This window comes from Antechinus flavipes, chromosome 2 (genome assembly GCF_016432865.1).
Source record: "Antechinus flavipes isolate AdamAnt ecotype Samford, QLD, Australia chromosome 2, AdamAnt_v2, whole genome shotgun sequence".
Lineage (NCBI taxonomy): Eukaryota > Metazoa > Chordata > Mammalia > Dasyuromorphia > Dasyuridae > Antechinus > Antechinus flavipes.
This window is the reverse complement of record NC_067399.1, coordinates 420796463-420820682: the sequence shown is the minus strand read 5'-3', so window position 1 is coordinate 420820682 and position 24220 is coordinate 420796463. Positions and strand designations below refer to the sequence as shown.

The 24220-nt window shown below is 36.2% G+C and overlaps 1 protein-coding gene across 4 annotated transcripts in view; it reads right to left on the bottom strand.

Annotated features, from left to right (window-relative positions):
* Positions 1–4206: 4206 nt before the first annotated feature.
* Positions 4207–24220, bottom strand: part of WWC1 (WW and C2 domain containing 1) — a 146880-nt gene continuing 126866 nt past the window's right edge. Inside the window, exons 16-23 of one of the 4 annotated variants that reach the window (XM_051978870.1) lie at positions 18962–19099; positions 14980–15080; positions 13921–14056; positions 11741–11905; positions 11278–11370; positions 8903–9136; positions 5702–5823; positions 4207–5041 (exon numbers count right to left, since the gene is read on the bottom strand). In XM_051978870.1, coding sequence (XP_051834830.1) covers positions 4975–5041; positions 5702–5823; positions 8903–9136; positions 11278–11370; positions 11741–11905; positions 13921–14056; positions 14980–15080; positions 18962–19099 — 1056 coding nt within the window. In that variant the 3' untranslated portion in view covers positions 4207–4974. Of the gene's footprint in view, positions 5042–5701; positions 5824–8902; positions 9137–11277; positions 11371–11740; positions 11906–13920; positions 14057–14979; positions 15081–18943; positions 19100–21478; positions 21635–24220 lie in introns of all 4 variants that reach the window. The other 3 variants (XM_051978869.1, XM_051978868.1, XM_051978867.1) reach the window with 3 other exon arrangements.

Genomic DNA, 24220 nt, shown 5'->3' with positions numbered 1-24220 from the left:
ACATCTGATTTATTAAATATTACATTGTAATCAATCCAACCCTACCTGCAGCGTAGGTATCACTTTTCATTTATAGAAGTGAGGCTCAGAGAGGTGACTTGTCCCGTGCTCCATGGCTATTATGTTAGAGGCAAATCTGAGCCCAGGTCCAGCATTCACTATTGGAGTAAAATGCTTTGTAAAACTTTAAAAGTGATGTAAATGTGAGTTACTAATATCACGTCATGGGAATTGGCATGTGCGCAGAACACTTCCAACGTTATTTCAAGGGTAAGACTGAGAGAACTTGCTACTAGGAGAGTTTCGGTGATGTGTGATGAACCTCTAGGAGAGACCTGATCATGCATAGACATTCTGTAATTGGTTTCCATTGCTAACCATGTTTAGATGAAGCCTTTCTGATTGGTTGTGTGGTTAGAAATGGGGATCTTAGAAATGATTCTAGTGACTGAATATTTTTTGCTTTTTAGCTATCTTGATCTAACAGCATTTGATAAGAGAAAATGCGGTAAGGCAGAGGTGTCAAACATGCAGCCAGCTGACTCAGTGCACCAGAATATTTAAGAAACAAATAATGTTAATATGTGGTTTTCAATATGCAGCCTGTTGGGATCCTTATATATAGTTTAGTAGCCTCTTTTCTATTTGAATTTGACATTTATTGTAAGGAGAGTTCCTTAGACTATTCTTCCTGATAAGTGTTTGTTTCTGCATTGTGTTCGTTTCTATTTTAGATGAAGGGTTTTGAAACTCTAATCTTGTGGATTTCGAAGTCAGGGCAGCAGCATCCCAGGGTCTGGATTTTATTGCCATCCCAGCACTTATACCCTGAGAAGCAAGCAGTAATTTTTGAGAGCCACTTCAAAAGTTGGATTCCAGGCCTAGGACTCTGCTCACTTCATCACACAGATAGATGACACAGTAAATAGAATATTGGATCTGGGGTCAGGAAGACTTGAGCTCATCTGACCTAAGACTCTTAATAGCTGTGTGATCATAGGTAAGTCATTTAACTTCTTTCTTGCCTTAGCTTCCTCATCTGTAAAATGGGGATAATAATAGCACCTATCTCTTAAAATTGTTGTAAGGATAATATGAGATAATATTTGTAAAATGCTTTGCAGACTTTAAAGCATTATGTCGATACTAGCTATTATTATTATTAATGATCATACTCTGTCAATAAAAAGTTATTAAAAAAAAAAAAAAGAAACTGAGGAGATAGGCTTCCTTGCAGCCTCTAAATCTACCATCTTCCTGGAAGTATTTTTAAGACTTAATTGGAACAAAAAACATAAATACTCATTTCAAAAATGGAAACCATTTTGAGGAGCCTCTAAAAGTTTATCTTGCTCATTTGGATACAAGTACTATTCATATTTTTTTCACTAGGATGGCTTGGAAGATAGATTGTGGGGAAGAAAAATAGTTCTTTGGAATTTTTTGAGGACAAATGCTAGTTTTAAAAAAAGGCATGATTTGTGATCATTTGCTGTTGGCATTATTTTTGTTTAAAAACATGAGGGTTTAACTTGAGGGTCTACCTTAGTGTGGTTCAATGGTCTTGATCACCATTTCAACCATACTCCCGCTGGGGCCATGTACATCTTTCATAAAGACTCAGATTTCCAATGACAAAGGAAACTAATTTGACCAAGAACCACACAATGAAAATTAAATTGCACTTAAAAAAAAAAAAAAAGAAATGATCATACAAGGGTAACTCAGACAAATACTCACCTAAGAAATGTTTTCAAATATGAATTTGTTGAAGCCAGTGTAGAAACTGTGCTAAATCTAAACTCACTCCCTAAAGTTAGAGATAGTTAAGAGAGAATATATGTCCCCAAGGTTTGGGGGGAAATGTTTGTACTTTTGTTCTTGTTTTATTTTTGAAACCTATATCCTTTTGTAAAAATTAATTGATGTAAAGTTGGTAAATAAAACTAGTGGGCCAGTCTCTGATATCTAAGAGTGAGAGAACTAGTATAGGTTCAAGAAAAAGGAGTAAGGGAAGAAACCCCCTAAGACTTTCAAGTACTTCTTGAGCCCTGAAGGGCAGATGTAGTCAGATGGTTTGGTGCTGGTGTACTTGGCCAGAGCACAGAGTGTGTGTGTGTGTGTGTGTGTGTGTGTGTGTGTGTGTGTGTGTGTGTGTGTGTGTATGGACACACATATATGCCAAAATATTCACAGAAGCATTTTATGATAGCAAAAAAAAAAAAAAAAAAAAAAAAAAAGAAAAGAAACAAAGAGGGTATCTATCAATTGCAAAGAAGTTATATAAGGATATATTAATATAATAGAATATTATTAAGAAATGATTCAGAGAAACATGGGGAGACTTTAATGAAATGATACAGAGCTAAATAAGAAGAACCAAGAAAAGAATATACACAATGATTACTGTAAAGAACATTAAATAAAGTAAAATTTGTGAATATGTTGTGTTAGTGGTTGTAGAGAAAAAAAATGACAAAAATATATTTCCTTCCTTTTCTTGGAGAAGTGGGACAAAGAGTGTGAAAGTCACATGTTATCAGATACCGCCATGTATCAAATGGTTTTGATTTTCTTTGGTATAAAAGAAGGATCTGTGTGTGTAAGGGGTGGATATGATTGGAAATGACTATCGTGCAAATTTTTTTTTTAATGCAAGTGATTAGTAGTATTATTTTATACCTATTTGACTTGTGTCTTTGATGAGTCTGATAAAACTCGATGGTTGCAATTGGCTATCTTCCCCAATGCTTATATCATAACTCAGTAAAAGCCTTAATAAAACACACTAAGAAGAAATATCTTACCAGCATCTTTTTGTGGAGCTGTTTTAAGTAATGGTAAAAGTTATTCTTTTTAAATGTTAAATGCACTACCACTAATCTTAGAAATAAAAGAAAAAAAAAAAGGAAAAAATAAGATTCATACCAAGTAAAAATTACCTCCATTTTTAAATCTGAAGAGAAATAACAATCATTTATTAGAGTCAAAATGCCATGGGATTGTAATGACTCTTTACACCCATCCAAATCTACAAAGATTTGTGATTTTCTTCATATGCATACTTCTTCCAACAATACAGATCACAATTTTTCTGAAACTCAGTAAATGGTCTTCAGGGCTTGCTATAGTCATTGTAGGTAAACTGGTAGTAAACATCTTCAAATTTAGCTAGGTTGGTTCTTTGACAACAAAGTTTATTAAATGAGATGATTATAAAGTGCTTAGCGCAGTGTTTAGCACATAGAAAGCATTATATAAATATTATTATTAGTAGTAATAGTAATAGTAGTAGTGGTAATAAATATTATTATTCTCATTAGGTCCATATTCTTAGGCAGCTAGGTAGCAAAGTGAACAGAGTGCCTGGATGGTGACAATCAACCAATCTATTAAGTTTTTATTAAATGCCTACTATATTCCCAACTCTTTAGTTGAACATTGTGAAGATATGAGAGAACAGCACCTTTCCTCAAGGAGCTTACGATCTAGTTTCAACAGACACATATAAAACAATTCAATGCTAAACTAGACCATTGTATATAACTAATGTAAGGAGTTCGTGAAGTTTTAGTTGAGGACAGGATGTTACAAAGGAAAGGGCATTAGGCTGAGAGCCAAGGTTCTCCTTCCAACTTTAGTACTACTAAGTAGTTTTATGACTTTGGATAAGGAAAAGTAATCTGAAAGTTGAACGCAGGTTGGATGGAAATAGAGTAGAAAGGATGAAACTAAAGCTGAACATGTTAATCTGAAACTAAATTGAGGGAATGTCACTTTCTTCTCTCTAGAACTACACAGTACCAACCACAAAGTAATATGTGCAGTAACCAATAAATACTCAGTGGCTCACTGAAATTACCAGGAATGGCAGTCTCTTCAATGCCTGAATTTGGATTTGGTTTTTCCTTTTCCCCTTTAGATAGAAAAACAAGTCATATCCAAAGTGCCTAAATCTTTGAGGGAGAAAGTTTCTTTTCAATTAAGGGCAGGAACCAAGTATTTCAATACTCTATTTGAGTATATCTAATTTATAGAGAAATTAAGAATAAAGAGGAGGAAATAAAAATAAAAGCCCTACCAGTATGGGAGAAGGAAATGGATGGGAACTAGGATCAAGCAACAGTGACAACCTGAATGAAGTGGGTTGAGGGAGAAAATGAGAGAGAGAGAGAGAGCAAAAAAAAAAAAAAAAAAAAAAAAAGATACATTCATAAAGGCCACTTTATTGATGAAGATAAAAATGAATGTAGTTCCCCACAGCCCTCCCCTCACCTTAGTGACTTCACTGGGCATGAGACTGGCATGGGCAGGCCTGCCTGTCTCAAGTGTGGGCCAAGGTGCCCAGGTCAGACCCTGCCCACCCTTCTTTTTTCTCCTCATCATGCAGCCAAATGCAAACACGTCACAGCTCACGAAGATTCATTGACGGCACTTTAGAATCCCCAAAATGGCTCCCGTGCATTGTTATTTCTTTCCCCCCAGCTCCCCCCCCCCCTTTTTTTTACACATTGTACAAAATACATGACTAGGAAAAGTCAGCTGTGCTGATATCTGCAGGAGATCCTTTTAGGATTCCAAATCCTCCAAATGTATTTATTGCAGTAAGACCTCTAAAAAGTAGAGCTGTACAAAAAACAAACAAAAAACAAACAAAAAAACACAACCTACACGATTTTATGAGCAGCAATTCAATACTGCCTTAGTTCATTAAAATTTTCTTTCCCAAAAATACATTCCTAAATATACAAACTATACAATCTTGTCATTTTAATGCTGGTTTTTATAACAACAATAAAACCAAAAACTAAAACCAAAAACAAACAAAAACCTGTTCGTCTTCAAACTGACAGGAGCTCTACTGTGCATGGGACTGGGTACCTTCATATAACACCACATAAATAACTCTAGCCACACCCAACTATTCACACTGGGTGCATGGCTAGTGGGACAAAGGAAATACTTTTCTGGCGATCAGACGTCATCCGCAGAGAGGGTTGGGATGTTAATCCTGGGTCGGGTGAAAAATGCCATCTTCTCCCTACAGAGAATGTCATAATTGTTGGTTAGTAGAGAAGCCCCACCAGACTAAGAGCCCATCTGAGCTCCAGAGTCCATAGTGAAGGTCACACAACTTAGAAAAATGTTACCAAGGCAATGTCCCTGTGTTCCCAAAGCAGTGCTCTGGCTACCCTGAGACAAGGATTGTGAGTTTTAGAAGCCGGAAGGGATCAGTGAGAATAAATCACCCCAAACTGTATTTATCACTCTCAGCCTCTTCAGCCAATCCCCCACAATTACCAGTGATAGAAATGTAATAATAAAGGCTGGAGCAGGTGGTTCATTCATTAAACAAGAGCATCTGACAAATTAGGCAGCATTGTGCTGAGACCTGATAAAGCCAGCCAGGGGAAGAGAATGCAAGGGCTCATACATCACCAGGGAAGACTTGGCAACGGATAATCATCTGTTATTGAGAGCCAGCCCTATACAGGAGGCCAATGACAAATAGGGAAATGGGGAAAGTGGGACAAGGCAGAGGGAGATTAAAGGAGAAAGAGGGGAATGAAAAAGAAGGAAAATCAGAGGAAGACAGAGAAAAAAAGATAAAAACAAAAAGAGATAGCCGGATAGGGAAATGGAGAGAAGTAATGAATAAGTGAGATAGTGGAGCCCTGACGTAAGGTATTGTTGCTCCTACCTGAATGACTGTACTTCTGGGGGTTCTTTACAACTCTGCCCCCGCAGCCGGTGGACATCCTTAGCTGCAGCTCTCATCATCTTATCAGCCTGTAATTCACCCTTGTGCTCAGCCCTCTCTGCCTGTAGGGCAAAGCAATTCCAATAGTTCAGTTAATGCAGGGTCTACAGAATGTCTCTAGAGATTGGTTAGTGAAAGAAAAGTTTATTTTAATACAAAATGATGCTTCTGTGGTCAGAGGGGCCAAGTATGGTGGGAAAGGTTATTTCAAGCACTTCTCATTCTCTACCATGATTTGATTTATTTTGTGATGATTTTATTCAAAATAAAAATGAGTAAGTAATCACAATATTGTACAAAATACAAGGTAGATCATCAGGATTTATCTAGGTCAATGAACTGACCTGTTCTGTCACAGAAAGAAATAAGAGACAGAGACTGAGAGAAACATTTAGGAAGGTAGTTTTGGCCACATGCACATCTGTGAAATAGAGGCATATCTTTTTTGTCCTAACAACTGCTATTTTACTACTATTATTGCAGCTGCTGCTGCTATTACTAATAGTACTTCCATTGCTACTATCTCCTTCCCCCCCAACCTCATATTTATATGACATTTTACAGTAAACAAAACGTGTTCACCACCCTATGGTATAGGTAGTGTGAGCATTATTAATATTATACTTTTCATTTCATTTTAAAATCCATAGTGCTTAATACAGTGTTTACCCATAAGCACTATATTAAAGCAGGCACTTAAGAATTACTTGCTAAATTAAACTGAATCCCCATTTTACAGATAAAATTGAGATATAGAAAGACTTGGTATTTTAGTATGGGACTTAAGCCTGCAGCTGTGGTGTTAAATGAGAAGAACAATGGAGTTAGGGATAGCAGATCTGGGTTCTGGTCCTGATGCTACCCCTTAGTAGCCATGTGACTAATTTGGGGCAAATAATTTTTCTGAGTCTTCCAGTTTCCTCTTCTATAAAATGGAGATAAAAGTACTTGTGCTATAGGGTTATTGAGAGGATCAATTAAGATGATGTATGTAAAATGCTTTATAAACCAAAAAGCCCCATGTAAGCATATTCCTTACTTTAATTGTTGCTATGGAGACTTGATGAGACTGGGAGTGTCAACTTCTGTTAGTGCAATGATACTATTATATAGTTATTACTATAGTTATATAAGGCTTTAAGGTTTTCAAAGTACTTTATAAGTATTATCTCATTTAATTCTCATAATAACCTTCTGATATTGGTGTTATTATTATCTCCATGTTACAGAAGAAAAAAACTAAGGCAGGCAGGAATTAAATGACTTGTTGAGGGTCATCCAGCTAGTAAGAATATGAGGCTAAATTTGATGTTGGGTCTTCCTGACTCCAGATCTGTGAGATGGCGAGCTGTCAAGCATTACCAAGTATTACCCATCAAGTTTCCATAGTAGCCATTCTGAAGGAAGACACTACATGAATAGAAACTATTATTAAAAAGCCCAGGTTCTTAGATTTTTAATCTAATATTCCAGGAATCATGTTGTTTCCACATAACATCTCTTTTGGGTAGCGCGGTGTGACGATGGATATGGGATTTAACCCTGTGGGCCTCAGTTTTCTCATCTGTAAAATGAACTGATAAGGACATGGCAAAACACTGCAGGATCTTTGCCAAGAAAATCCCAAATCAGATCACCAAGTGTCAGAAACATCTGAACAACAATAACAACAATATACTTTGAGATCATAATTTTTATCTTAACAGCAACAATAACAACAAAGCTACCATTTATATAGTATCCACTACATGCCAAGTGAGAAGCCTCAGAGCACTGGGCCTGGAATCAGGAAGATTAATCTTTTTGAGTTCAAATCCAGCCTCAGACACTTATTAGCCGAGTGACCTTGAGTAAGTCACTTCATCCTGTTTGCCTCAGTTTCCTCATCTATAAAGTGAGCCAGAGAAGGAAATGGCAAACCCTTCCAGCATTTTTGCCAAGAAAACTCCAAAATGGGATCACAAGACTGACACAACTGAAAAATGACTGAACAACAATGTGTCAGGCACTGTGTTAAGCACTTTTATAAATATTACCTCACTTGATCTTCAAAACTATTTTGTGAGGTAGATGCTATTATTATCCTCATTTACAATTGAGGAAACTAAGGTAAACAGAGATTAATTGTCACCCAAAATTCACCCAGCTTGTATCTAAAGTCAATTTTGAAATCAGCTTTTTCTGACATCAGATTCCTTGCTCTATTCATTGTGCCAGCCTACTGCTTCTTATTTACAAATGAAATGTGATTTACCCAGCAAGTGTATTCTTAGAATACTATGGAAACAGGATTATTATATGTCTAGTCATCATCTGAAGTGTTAGATAATATAAAAGACTGTGTTCTTGTTTTTCTGTTTTATAAAGCTAAATTTTTATATATTGTATTATCTTAAGGCAGGGCATACTTGTACTTCTATTTCTAAAATCCTCCAACTTGTCATCTTGACATCTTTTCTTTCTTTGACTGTTAGGTTAAATCACAAAGCAAAAAGAACCTTCTATGAAAGCATAATTTTATCAATGTAAAAACTTCCACATTAGTTTCTTGTCTCAAGATACCCAGAGACTTTATCTAAGAATTCTGGTCAGAAGAGGGGAATTGGTTCTATGTGCTCCAATCTTGATTGCTAGAAATATTAGTAATGCTTCATCTCTGGACCAGCCTCAGAAACACCTAATCTCCTGGGTGGGCTAAATCAATAATTCTTCCCTTCAAATATTATAGTTTATGAACATTATTTGTAAATATGATGCTGGATGGGCCGATTAAACTATTACTATTCTAGCTGCCTGGATTTTCAAAGCATGTTTATATCTATTCAAAATTAGGTATATCTGGAACAATAATTGTTGACTACAGGACTTTCTGGTTAGTCTGGTGCATTACTAATAAAAATTTCAGTCTCTCCTCATTTATTCATTCCCCTACTTGGGCAAAAAGCAAGTTTGCTTGCCTTTTTGTAAATGATAGTCTATCTCACCATAGAGGAAATCTGTCCTAGCCTTAGTTACCTTTCATCAAAGGTTTCTTTTACAGAACACAGTGGCTTCATGGTGAGTATTATTATAGTTATATAAGGTTGCTATTACAGACTTAATCTTGCCCAGGGATTTTCTCCATTTGTTGTTCTCACTCACCTTCTTTTCTACCATCCTCAACAAGAGCCGGTAGCGTTCGTCATCTCGGACCCACTGAGGCAGCTCCTTTTCCCCGTGGCTTTTGGCTCGCTCCAGCTGTTCCTTCAATTCCTTCAGCACCAAGATTTCTTGGGTCAGCTGATTATGCCAGGTCCTTGAAGCCTGTAGGTCTAATTCTAGGTCTAATGAGGTGCGGATTAAGCGCTCGGCTCTGAGGGATTTGACAGAGGATGGCTGAAATAGAGAAGATGGTTACTGCCATTTGTCATTTGAACAATATACTTTGCTTAGACTCCTTGATTTGCAAAGTCTCTTCTTTTCCATTAATTAATCTACATTCCTCTCCTTCAAAAGCAGGGTAAAAACCCACCTTCTTCATGAAGTTTTCCCTGATTAATCTCTAACTTAAACCTTCTTGGTGTGTGCATCCTTGTTTCACATCAGACTCACTGATGAATAAATTACTTTATGATCTCTTACAGAACTTTACATTTCTTTTCTCCCCCACTCAATTTTAAACCATAGGAACAGAAATTTAGAGCTGTGAGAGACCTCAGAGGCCATCTAGTCCAATCCCTTTTTTTTACAGATGAAGGAACTGAGGCTCAGGAAATTATGTGACTTGTTCATGATCATGCACTCCGAGTTATGAGTGAAGTACTCAGAGGAAGAAAAACTAGTGCTTTGTTTTTAGAACAGAACCAAATAGTAGACAGATTTGGATAGGCTGTAGCTATGAACACTGCAGATATCACAGGTGCTGAAGCCCAAAAACTTGCATTTCGGCCAGCAGCCCCTTCTGTGCTTCTGCAGGGTCTTTATCTCAGCAATCCAGTCGTTGCCCTTGGAAAATCATGTCAACTCCCCCAAGTACTGCATCAATATCACGGGCTCATGAACTTTTCTAGCTAAATCCAATGAATTTTATGTCTTTCCTCTGACCCCTTTATATTTCCTTCAACATGTTACCTTGTCTCTTTTATACTCCGTGAGCAGAAGAAATAACTTAGGAGAAGGAGAAATGAAGAATGAATAGCTGCTCTGGAAATGTTATATCTTGTTTGGGACCAGGCAAGCACTTCCTTACACTCCTGGCCATCCAAATTCATTTATGGATTCAGTTACTTTGAAGTTACTTTATATTTCTGTATTTCTTTATATCACACCCTTCTCTCTGTGTCTCTTTCTCTCTATATATATCTGTACATAATTTTCTTTATTTTTATCAAATCTGTGTCTTTATATATGCTCATGTATAGCTATATTTAATTAATTAAATGAATGTAATTATATTTAAATCTATATTTTAGCTATATCCATATTTTTATCATTATCTGCATCTATATATCTGTATACCTATAAATTTGTGTGGAGGTGTATGTGTATATACACAGAGTGCCTGGAAAGTCCATTAGCAACCCAAATCAGTTACAGTCAATATATGCTCCATAGTCTCTCAAAGACATTTTCATTACATATCCTCACATCTCTCCCAAATGCAAGATGTTATCAGAGGTATTCTGTGCATATGCCAATGTTAGAGGTAGTTTGTACATGTGCCATTACCTATGTACATCACCATTGCTAATGTAATGCATGGCCCATAGAAGGTATTTTTAATAAACCTTGTTGAATGATTGATTCTTCAGCTCAGTTGTAAATCTAAAGCTCTGCAGAACTTATTTGTTCATACACGGCCTTTGGTGCTGCAGATCCTTCACTTTTATGGCATTATCTACTATTGGGCATTCACTTTGGACATTCTTGCATTTGCAAACTACTTTCTAATCTAGTTCAGACTTGACTTGTAAGTAACTAGAATGATCCTTTGCTTCCTATATCCAAACATTCATTTTCTCAAAGAAATCTCCATGTCTTTTAGGGATAGCCTGTCAGCTTTCAATGTCAATTTCTAGCTGGTTTGCAAAAAACTCTTTTGCACTTCATTGCTTTTGAGAGGCTCTTGGAAACTCAAGTTTCTTATTGCAGCAGAAGGCAGTCAGAAGCCTTAATTAATCAACTAGTTGGACAACATTTACTCAAGTGCAAAACCTGATGCAAGGGCTAAAAAGATTGGAGTTGGGGGAGAATTTACCAAATAAATATGCCCTTGAGAAACTTCCTATCTAATTAGAGTTTGATGCTTTTGTCAAGCAAAGCTAAGTATGCCAATTCATAATGCATACACAGTATCCTTTTTCCTGTTCAGGCTTGCTGTTTCAAAGAGCTAGATCCTTTACATGAAAATTTGTGAAGAGAATTCCATTAGGTTCAACAACATTATTGGCTGCTCATAAAGGGCATTTTCATCTGATGGCTGAAGATGAGAGCGAGAAGGCCCTATACCAAAGAACAGCTTCAAAGCAATTTCTTACCCTCTTCATTCGGACACTTCTTCTTTCCAAGGAATTTCGAACAAAAGGTGGCTTTTTGGATAGGGTTGAGCTATCACTATCACTTCGGTTTAACTGAAAGAAAAATGTCAACATAATGTAAATGTGGAGCTTTTCTCATTAATCCTGAATCTACCATGAATAAGGGTTGGTGCTTGGAGATTGAGGAGAGCTTTGAATCCCAGGCTAAGAAGTTTGGATTTCATCGCACAAATAACAAGGAACTATTAAAAAAATTTTTTTGACATGATGAAAGCAATATTTTTAATAGATTAATCTATAAGTAGTACAGATACTAGGATAGAGGAGGGAGATAGTCAGGCAGAGACACAAGTTGGGAAACTATTTCAATAATATAAGCATGAAGGAACTTAACTGAATTAGTGCAATGAGAGTATAAAAGATAATAGAAATAAAAGAATGGTTCTTCCTTATTGTTACTTACCCGACACACATACTGACTCTGAGGCCCAGGAGAGAAGGTCTTAGAGCGAATGATGGTGCTCCCTCGGACAAATGGCGTCGGGGGCGGGTTGCCCATCCTTCGATCTTTGGGCCGCACAACTGTAGGTGATGGCGTCAGGCTGTCTGTGTTGGTTTCTTTGTCCACCTAAGAAAAAAGTCACTCATCCTAAAGCCATCTGTCATTCATGAGGATCTAATTACCTACTTTTGGGAAATAAGCATCTGATCATTCTTTTAGGCTCAAGTTTTCTTTGCTGTCAGCATAGCCTGAAATTTCCCCTTTTCCCCTGCAACTAACTACTGGCTCTGCTATATTCTCACATCTGGAGCAACCACTGTCTTCATCCCTTGGGGCTCCTCCTTTGCTATAACAACAGGAGGATATTTTCAATTTTTAGAAAAAAAAAAACCAAGTAGCCAGCAGAGGTATACTTTGTTTTTACATAAATGAGGGACTCTGAACAGTTTTATAAATCGAAATCTGATTTCCCTCATACTTATTTACATTTAATTTCTTACATTTTATGTTAATTTCTGAAGAACCTATCAGGACTTAAAAAAAAACAAACTTGAAAGATCTGTCTAACATTCTCTGTCAAATAATGATAATGATGATACAGTTATCCCTTTCACATCATGAGTTTCCCCTTTGTGGTCTTGCTATATTCCAGTTCAGCATAAAAAATTTAATGGGAATTTTTGGGGAGTTTTGTAGAAGCTATAGATGTCACATGAAGGCTAGCAGATGAAAAAAGTCAGAAGCTCATAAAAGTATAGTATTATATAATATCAATCCAAATTTTATAGTAAAGTACTGTAAGTACCCCATAAAAGGGAAAAAAAAAAAAAAGGAAAAATTCAGACTTCTTCTTTGGTATGAAGGGAGCGCCAAAAAACTTTATGTGAATTTTCCAGATTGTAGAGTCCTGACCCATAACTCCTACAATGGATGGGATAATTATAACAACATTTATTTCATGCTTATTATGTGCCAGGCATTATAATTCTTATCTTATTTGCTCCACACAATAACCTTAGGAGGTAGAAACTATTAATATCCCCATATTACAGATATTAAAGTTGAGGCAAGCAAAAGTGAAGTAGCTTGCCCAAAGTCATCGTACCTAGTAAGTGTCTGAGGCTAGATTTGAATCCAGTTCTTTCTGACTCTAGGCCTGGTATTCAAAAATAAACTAGAGAAACTTGGTATTAATAGAAATTTAGCACCAATAAGGAGAGATTAAACTTGTAAAGTGAAGACTATTATAACACTGGACCTACAGAAATACTAATGGAACTATAGAGACAGAAGAGATGAGATAAAGGAGGAACATCATGTATCTTTTCTATAAAGCTTTGGGCAGAACTACATTTAGTAAGCAGACAAATAAAGGGTAGAGTTGAAGAAACAGCTGGAGCAGAGAGAGGAATGAGTAACCAGTTCTGACAAAACCATGGGCGCAGGGAAACCTAAGGACTGTGGTGACTTCTGTACTTCATAGATAAGGATGCATCAGAGGATGGGGAAGAATTTGAAAACTTGTAGAATCAGTTCCTTTCTGAGAAACAGAATGGCCCTTGAATTTGATATTAGGGAAAGAGATTCATAGACAGAATCAAGACATTTTGGAGATCACTGAACCCAACTACTTGTCCAGTGGATAAAATCCCCTTCTCATTTGATACCTTTTTTGGGGGTAATACTTAACCTCTTTGATTACCTGTGGTATGACCAAAACAGGGGATAAGAATCTTTGAATTTAATCTCCTACTGCTTCCACTTCCTTTTTTGGGGGTAATACTTAACCTCTTTGATTACCTGTGGTATGACCAAAACAGGGGATAAGAATCTTTGAATTTAATCTCCTACTGCTTCCACTTCCTTTTGCTTTTTACACTCCTCCAATTCCAAAGGAAATTTTTTTCTTGGTAGACAAAAAGTGGACATCCCCAGCCCTCCACTAACTGCTAGGAGTGGCAGCAGCTTGTAGCCTATTATCTCAATAGCACTTCTCAGGGGGAAATCAAAAGGCACTTAAGGACAGACTCTATTCTTCTCTGAAATGAGCCCTGAGGAGAAGTAATCCTGCTGTACTGTGATATCTTTCCTAGGCAGACGGATTCAGACTCTTAGATGTCATTCATTTTTGCCCTCCTTACCTTTACTGCTGGGCTATCTTCCACACTCAGTGAATTTTTCTCCGTGAAAATGTCCTCTTCTCCCTCTTCATCCTCTTCCTCTTCCTCAGCTGCTCCTTCGTTCTCACTGCCACCATTGGGATCCTCATCATATGACCTATTATAGCACAAAGGGCTTTGGTCATCTACCCAGAGACAATGTAACCTCCAATGACCCCTAACTGCGGATCATTGCCCTAACATTCCTCTTGTCTGGAATCTCAGGAAATAAAGAGACTCTAAACATTAAAAAGAAGAGCTAAGAGGACACGACTGTTGGGAAGAAAAAGGTGAACACTGAATTGGAGGATCTTGATTTACATACAGATTCTAGCAACTATCATGGGGCTGATATTTTCCCCCAAAAAAGCTAATCACAGATTTCTGTGGGAATACAGTGGGATTTGTCTCAGCATGACTGACTTCAGTATGTCCAAGCCATATTTATAAGTTAATGTCTTAGAGAATCTGACTGGCTAAGGAGGGAAGTATGTGTGTGGGGATGAGTGGGATAGGAAGGAAAAGAGAGAGAGAGAGAGAGAAAGAGTGAGAGAGAGAACAGAAGCAGGGTTGCTAAGTAACAATGTGAAAAGTCCCAATAAAAGCTTGGGAATTTGGCTTAAACCACTGATCTTCTGCCAGAGTTTTAGAAGACATGTCTTATGTCTATTTCCGGCTTCTCCCATTTGAAGCAACACAGTGGTTTGCCATAGACAAAGCAAACTTAAAAAAAAAAAAAAAAAAAAAAAAAGCAACCTTGACCCAGCAATTTTTTCCTACTCTCAATCACAACAGGCAGAAAAGCTGAAGAAATAAGCTCAATGAAAGAAGTTGAGTAAGGGCACTTCTAGCTGTTAAAGCATTTGGAATTTGGAACTGGGGAGTCATGGGAAAGCAAAGTCATTCTCGGATTTTCTCAGGGACATCTATTCCTGAATATTAAGAGTACACTGGGACAAGGATCTAGGCTCCTGTTCTCTTTCAGCTGGGCCTGCTCAGTCTTGGGAGGGTTTTTCAGAGGGGAGGCCCTCCCTCACTCACCAGCTCTCTTCCATAGTCAGAGCATTACTTTTCCCCTCTAGCCTCTTCTCCACAGCCTTCAGTTCCACAGCTGTCTGTTCTAGGAGTGCAGAAACAGTATCCTGTAGAGAGAAGGTTCATGAGGCTCACTCATCACACTTCCCAGCTCTACTGCTCAAGATCAATTATAGAATGCTAAAATTTTAAACCCAAAAGAAATCTTTTGGAGATCATCAAAAATCCAATATAAGAACCCTAGTACAAGCATTCTTAAATGTTCATGGGCCTCTTTGGTAGTCTGATGAAATAAGCCTATGGACCCCTTCTTGGATGAATGTTTTTTTAAATGCATAAAACATATAGAATTACAAAAGGAAATTAATTTCCTCAAAATAAAGTTATCACAATATTAGAAAAAATAAATTGATGGATACCAGGTTTAAGAGCTCTTCATCATGTCGAGCGTCTCTCTTTTATTAACAGTGAGTGAAGTCTAGTTAGGCTAATTCAATAACTTATGGTCCATAGGCCTTGGTGGTAGAAAGAACAAAGAGCATGGAGGTCAATCTTATCCTGTTACAGAAGACTTTGAGACTTGGAGAGTTTAAGTGTTTTGCTGAATGCAAATGGCTCTAAACCCACTGCCCTTTCCACTAACTTTTAGTATCATCTATATGATCACAAGTAAATTGTTTTACCTTTCTGGGTCTCAATTTTGTTGATTGTAAAGAATAAGAATTATATTACTTACAGTAGAGGGCAATCATGAGGAGAAAACACCTCATGAAGCATGAGGTGACAAAGAACTATGAATTATTTTTATTAGGAATAGGCACCAGTAACTTGTTCCCCTCTTCTCTTCCTTCCCATTTACTTCTGGCATGCTATTGCATATTGCATATCAGAAGTAACACTTAAACCCAATTCTTACAGGCTGGATCCTGAGTCATTATGTCATGCTACCTCTCACAGTTTCAAAAATACAATTGTCTCAATATATGCTCAATGTGGTTTTTTTCCCTTTCATCCACAAAGTTCTTCTCTCATAGCTTTGAGCAAAATTAAAAAAAAAAAATTGAAATCTATTTGAAAGACTTTTTTCCAAGTCACATGGCTACTTATAAATATGATCCTTTAAATGATAATAAAAATAATTTTTAAAAATAATGATCTTTCATAGTCTTTATGATTTATAATTATTTCAAAGTATTATAAATAGATTAGTTTAATGAAAAAAGTTTGGGGTTCAAATAAAAAAATAGAATGCTGCAGCAGAACTTAAAAGCAACTCATTAGTACTGTGAAATCCTGATTAACCTGATACTCTAATGCAATTTAGCAGAATACCAATTCAAAACAAGACGAGCTACAGAGGCAGTTGTTCAATTACACTAATGGTGGGGAGGAAAAAGATCTGTGAAATTCAATAACATATTCTTCCCAAAGCATTTCTTTGGCTTTACAATGAAGACAGAATCATATAATGAAACATGTTTTAGGTGGAGAATTCATTCCTTTGAACTCATTAGTATAGAGAGACCCTAGTGAGAAACATTCTCTACCAATACAGATTATACTTGCTCTGGATTTAGGACTTTTAGAGAACTGGCTGGTACACTGAGAGACTCAGTTTCTTGCCCAGTCATACAGCCACTATATATTAAGTGGCACTTGAATCCAGGTCTTCTAGATTTCTATTCACTGTGCTACATTGTTTCTTATTCCTGTTCAGAAACAATAATCCTACTATACATCCAATATTTGATTTTTAATTGAAAAAGGATCTTTTCTCCCAACTCAAGAGGAAAATCTTTTTTTCTCCTATGACTGAAATTCTATCTCTAGGAGATTATAGATTTAAAAAGTAAATCATATTTATTTTGGATCATATAGTAACGTTCATCTATGCCATTATGTATCTACTAATGTAATCTTTCTATCCTCCATTCACAAAATGGGAAGACTAATTCTAATGTCCTTTTTTTTTTTTTTCCCCTGAGGCAATTGGTTAAGCAACTTGCCCAATGTCACATAGCTAAGATATGTTAAATGTCTGAGACCAGACTTGAACTTAGGTCCTCCTGACTTCAGAACTGGTGCTTCTAATGTATTTTCAAAGGATATTTTCCAAGTGAGAGAGAAGGCCAAGAACTTCTTCCCTTCATGTTTGATTACAGAAAAATAAGCATTATTGGGATACTTTAAGGTATATAAATAAATAAAATAAAATCTCTTGGCCAGATGAAAAATTAAATGCTATATACATGTCTATCACTAAGCTATATAAATTCTCTATGTATATATGTGTGTATATATCTACATATTATATAATTGAGTGGTCTTACACCTAACAAATACGTGTACAAATATATATGTATAGAGAACTTGTAGGACTATCTGTTTTAATGAGTACTTAAAAAATGATTATGCTATCTAAGTGCAGGAAAACATGAAGGGGTAGAATCTATAGTATAGAGAACGTTCAGTGTGTGAAAACTATCTCTACCAATATAGATCAATACTCCTTTGTAACCTATTATCTGAGACTACTGAGAAGTTAAGTGACTTAATAATTGTCACAAAGACAATCCATGGCATAAATAGGATTTGAATCCATAGTCATACTGCTCTGCCACTCAGAAACATTTAAAAGGGGTTTAAAACATAGGTTAATTTTTAAACCTTTTTTAAAAAACTGTTCTAAAAATGAATGATACATGATTTTATTTTAAAAGTGATTGTTTTAAAAAATTATTAATTCCATTCTTTTCTTTGGGTAAGTTTTATAACTATTTTTAAAATGCTTAAAAGCAGATTTCCTTCTGGCAAATTCAAAAAGGTTAGCCAAATTGCACTGTGACAGATATTTGTACTCAGATGTATATGTAAAACATACATACATTTATGTATGTGTCTATCATCTTATTACATGTCTCTATATATTATACAAAAATACATATCTATGGTATAAAGATATCTTTCCCTCTCCCTCCCTCTCTCTTCTCTCCCTCCTTTCCCCTCTTTCCAGTGGAAGAGATAATCCTATGTTCTTATAGCTTATACTAGTATAACACAAGTTTTGGGCAGGTCCTTCCCAAGTTGAAAAGACCTTAAAAATTCAAACTGTATATCTATTGTCCAAGGATTGATCAGTCTAGCTAAATTTGGGGGAGGTTCATTATGAGGATGTTATATGATGAACTTTTTATGCATGGCAGTTTTCAAAAAAGTCATATTTTAAGTGATAGAGGGACTTCATTGTGTGTGTGTGTGTGTGTATGTGTCTAAATGTGTAAGTACTCACACTAACAAAATCACAACTCCTTTAAGTATTAAAGGATATATTTATAACTATATGTACATGTGTGTCCATCTATTTGTTAAGAGACCTATGTGCATGTTACACACACATGTAGCTAGCTCTTTTTTAATTTTTTTTCCCTCTCACAGAGTAGGAAGTCTAGCAGTCAACAAGTTCAATTCATACTCAAAGAGGAAAGCTCACTCTAATATACTAAGTAAGTGGTGACTCAGACTACTTGAAGACCTCCAAAGGGAATTAGTACTAATTCTGAAACAACTCATTACATTTTGGGATGGCTTTAATTGCTATGGAACTTTTTCTAATATTTAGTCTAACTTTTTAACTTTCACTCATTATTCCTCATTGTCCTCTGGGGTGAAATAGTACAAGATTATTGCCTCTTACACATAAGAGACCTTTAAATACTTAAATATGGCTATTAATTCTAGATTAAATATCTCCAATCTCTTCAAGTACTCCTTATATGACAGACTCATGGCCTTTTATCATCTTGGTTTACTTTCTCTTGATGTTTCCCAGTTTATCAAGGTCCTATAATCTGTGGGGTATTTCACATCTCCACCGTTCTTCCCCTGATGACACAACTATTTTCATTTCTGAATACCCCATCTCTCCTGAATGTCATAGATGTTGGGTAAACACTCATTCATGCCCTCTCACCGAGTTTTCAGTGCCCACCATTACAGAACAGCTGTGTGCATCTTGCTTATTTTGTCGGCTTTGCTTCTTCAAGTATTTGTAGCTCAAGAGATTGTACCAGCGCACTGTCTTTTCTCCTGAACGGCAGACCTCAGCAAGGCTGATCTGGGCTCCACCCTATAGTAGAATAAGAAGAGAGAAGGTCTGGGACAAGTGATACACTCTCTTACACTATTCTCAGTTTTCAGGAACTATTTGGAAAGCGCCAGGGACATACTAAAGGAAGAATTTACAGAGAATAAAGAAAACTAAAAATTAAGCCCTTTTAGGTCTGAAAGCATAGTCCATTTCTGGTTACCCATAATAGGATCAGAGCCTAGATAATTTAACAAAACAAGATATCTTTTTATTTTATTTTTACTTATTCCAATTCTAATTAACATTTATTGTATACATAGCATTGGATTAAGTTCCTACTAAAGGAAGAATTTACAGAGAATAAAGAAAACTAAAAATTAAGCCCTTTTAGGTCTGAAAGCATAGTCCATTTCTGGTTACCCATAGTAGGATCAGAGCCTAGATAATTTAACAAAACAAGATATCTTTTTATTTTATTTTTACTTATTCCAATTCTAATTAACATTTATTGTATACATAGCATTGGATTAAGTTTTGGGGGAGATACAGATATAATCAAGATATGGTGCCTCTCTTCAGGGAATCAAAATAATCTTAAGCTGGAAAAGTCAGAAGTCATGAATATAGAACAAAATCCCCTCTAGACCATGCTCTTTGCTTTGAGATTTTTAATCATTGTAAAGCCCATTCATCCTGCTTTCAAACAGCTCTAACTGTTTAGAAGTTTTTCCTTACATTGACTCTAAGTTTGCCTCTCTTTAACTTCTAGCTACTTCTTCTAGTTCTTCCCAATGAGTGAAGCAAAGAAAATTTATATCTCCTTGTCCATAACAGTTTATTGGGAGGGATATAATAACCTACATTTTTTTTCCTTCTCTTCTCTTGGCTAAACCCACAATCTCAATCCCTCCAACTCCAAGCTCCTATATCAGCTTTCAGGTCTCTCTCCATACTAGTTGTGCTTTACTGGACAAGTTCCAGTTTGTGACTAATATCAGAGACTAAGGATATATATCAAAAGATGTTAGTGGTATAGGAAAGAAACATAAGAGATGAAGGTTGAGACCAGAGGGAATGGGAAACCACAAATTGTTAATTAAGCTCAGGCATTACTAGGGTCAATCCAGCTGGAAAGAATGTCTAACCCTTTTTTTTCATCTAAGTAAATCTTACCCATCCTTCCAAGTTGCGATTCAAATATCTACCAGGAAGCCTTCCTTCATGACTGCTATCCTTACTAAAACTCCACCTTCTTCTGGCAAATTCAAAAAGGTTAGCCAAATTGCACTGTGACAGATATTTGTACTCAGATGTATATGTAAAACATACATACATTTATGTATGTGTCTATCATCTTATTACATGTCTCTATATATTATACAAAAATACATATCTATGGTATAAAGATATCTTTCCCTCTCCCTCCCTCTCTCTTCTCTCCCTCCTTTCCCCTCTTTCCAGTGGAAGAGATAATCCTATGTTCTTATAGCTTATACTAGTATAACACAAGTTTTGGGCAGGTCCTTCCCAAGTTGAAAAGACCTTAAAAATTCAAACTGTATATCTATTGTCCAAGGATTGATCAGTCTAGCTAAATTTGGGGGAGGTTCATTATGAGGATGTTATATGATGAACTTTTTATGCATGGCAGTTTTCAAAAAAGTCATATTTTAAGTGATAGAGGGACTTCATTGTGTGTGTGTGTGTGTGTATGTGTCTAAATGTGTAAGTACTCACACTAACAAAATCACAACTCCTTTAAGTATTAAAGGATATATTTATAACTATATGTACATGTGTGTCCATCTATTTGTTAAGAGACCTATGTGCATGTTACACACACATGTAGCTAGCTCTTTTTTAATTTTTTTTCCCTCTCACAGAGTAGGAAGTCTAGCAGTCAACAAGTTCAATTCATACTCAAAGAGGAAAGCTCACTCTAATATACTAAGTAAGTGGTGACTCAGACTACTTGAAGACCTCCAAAGGGAATTAGTACTAATTCTGAAACAACTCATTACATTTTGGGATGGCTTTAATTGCTATGGAACTTTTTCTAATATTTAGTCTAACTTTTTAACTTTCACTCATTATTCCTCATTGTCCTCTGGGGTGAAATAGTACAAGATTATTGCCTCTTACACATAAGAGACCTTTAAATACTTAAATATGGCTATTAATTCTAGATTAAATATCTCCAATCTCTTCAAGTACTCCTTATATGACAGACTCATGGCCTTTTATCATCTTGGTTTACTTTCTCTTGATGTTTCCCAGTTTATCAAGGTCCTATAATCTGTGGGGTATTTCACATCTCCACCGTTCTTCCCCTGATGACACAACTATTTTCATTTCTGAATACCCCATCTCTCCTGAATGTCATAGATGTTGGGTAAACACTCATTCATGCCCTCTCACCGAGTTTTCAGTGCCCACCATTACAGAACAGCTGTGTGCATCTTGCTTATTTTGTCGGCTTTGCTTCTTCAAGTATTTGTAGCTCAAGAGATTGTACCAGCGCACTGTCTTTTCTCCTGAACGGCAGACCTCAGCAAGGCTGATCTGGGCTCCACCCTATAGTAGAATAAGAAGAGAGAAGGTCTGGGACAAGTGATACACTCTCTTACACTATTCTCAGTTTTCAGGAACTATTTGGAAAGCGCCAGGGACATACTAAAGGAAGAATTTACAGAGAATAAAGAAAACTAAAAATTAAGCCCTTTTAGGTCTGAAAGCATAGTCCATTTCTGGTTACCCATAATAGGATCAGAGCCTAGATAATTTAACAAAACAAGATATCTTTTTATTTTATTTTTACTTATTCCAATTCTAATTAACATTTATTGTATACATAGCATTGGATTAAGTTCCTACTAAAGGAAGAATTTACAGAGAATAAAGAAAACTAAAAATTAAGCCCTTTTAGGTCTGAAAGCATAGTCCATTTCTGGTTACCCATAGTAGGATCAGAGCCTAGATAATTTAACAAAACAAGATATCTTTTTATTTTATTTTTACTTATTCCAATTCTAATTAACATTTATTGTATACATAGCATTGGATTAAGTTTTGGGGGAGATACAGATATAATCAAGATATGGTGCCTCTCTTCAGGGAATCAAAATAATCTTAAGCTGGAAAAGTCAGAAGTCATGAATATAGAACAAAATCCCCTCTAGACCATGCTCTTTGCTTTGAGATTTTTAATCATTGTAAAGCCCATTCATCCTGCTTTCAAACAGCTCTAACTGTTTAGAAGTTTTTCCTTACATTGACTCTAAGTTTGCCTCTCTTTAACTTCTAGCTACTTCTTCTAGTTCTTCCCAATGAGTGAAGCAAAGAAAATTTATATCTCCTTGTCCATAACAGTTTATTGGGAGGGATATAATAACCTACATTTTTTTTCCTTCTCTTCTCTTGGCTAAACCCACAATCTCAATCCCTCCAACTCCAAGCTCCTATATCAGCTTTCAGGTCTCTCTCCATACTAGTTGTGCTTTACTGGACAAGTTCCAGTTTGTGACTAATATCAGAGACTAAGGATATATATCAAAAGATGTTAGTGGTATAGGAAAGAAACATAAGAGATGAAGGTTGAGACCAGAGGGAATGGGAAACCACAAATTGTTAATTAAGCTCAGGCATTACTAGGGTCAATCCAGCTGGAAAGAATGTCTAACCCTTTTTTTTCATCTAAGTAAATCTTACCCATCCTTCCAAGTTGCGATTCAAATATCTACCAGGAAGCCTTCCTTCATGACTGCTATCCTTACTAAAACTCCACCTTCTTCTGACAGAGCTCTTAGATTTTGAACTAGATTCTGATTTCACTGATATATATGGAACTCTTGGAGAGGAAAATAATGATGATGATGATGATGATGATAACTAACATTTATATAGTGCAGCATTCTATAGTAGGGGCTTTCTATAAGACCTAATTATCTCAGGCAAGCCTTGCCTTAGATAATTACCAGCTGTATGCCCCCAGGCAAGACACTTAAACCCTCAGCTTCAGTTTCCTCAACTGTAAATTGTGGGGGTAGCTATGAGGATTAAAACAGATACATACATAAAATACTTTCCATACCGTAAATGCTAGTTGTTATTATTATTATTATTATTACTCACCCACTGATATAAACTCCACGTTTTATTCTCAATAATTTTTACTTAGTATACAATACTAATAGGAGATTAATAATTAATTACTTGATTAATACAGAAATAGGTTTAAAATGATTATACATGTATAAACTATACAGATTGTTTGCTGTCTTGGGGAAAGGGGAGGCAAAAAAGGGAGGGAGAAAATAATATGGAACTCAAAATCTGACAAAAATGAATGTTGAAAACTATTCTTACATATAATTAGAAAAATAAAATTTTATTGAATTAAAAAATAATTATCGACTGAAATGCAAATAGATGAAGACAGCATATTTCCCAGACCCCTCCAAGGTAAAAATACCTAATCCCTTGGGTGGCCATTAATATTTATCTTCACCCCCAGAAAGGTTTACCTAAGAACCTCCCTCATTTCTCACATTTTTGCTCCTTTCCTCTTCAAAATCTGACACTCCATTATTTGAGTAAGCAACTCAAAATTTTCAAATAAGCCAGTGTGAGGTGAGCTTCTCATCAGGCAGCCAAATATAGATAAGTGCCAAAGTGAGATGGAGAGATTCAGCTGCCTCCATGGCAACCTACAATGGCCAGATTTCAATTAGGAAGGAGGAATAAAAGGCAACCAATTAGGAAGAGGAAACAGGACTGATTCTTTTCTAATTGAGAAATACCCTAGGGCTGGGGCATTTTACTAGGAAGCCAGAAAACCTTTCTTACTTGCTATTGATGAGTCTGCCAAAGCCTGATCAATTTATTGCCTCATCACCATCCATTTCTATATGTTGCAGAAACTCTAAAGAATATGTGGGGCTCAGGGACCAATTCTTTCAATTTCTTGAGATAGGGAAGCAATGGGAGAGAATCTCAGAACTGAAAGCGCCCTTACAACACATAATACAGAACATTAAAGCTGGAAGGACAGGGAGAATTCCAGAATCAAACCACACGTTTTCCCCTTCTGGGTCTCTTGTTATGGAGAAATAAGCCAATAAAGGCCCAGGGAACACAATTAATACACATACACACATACAT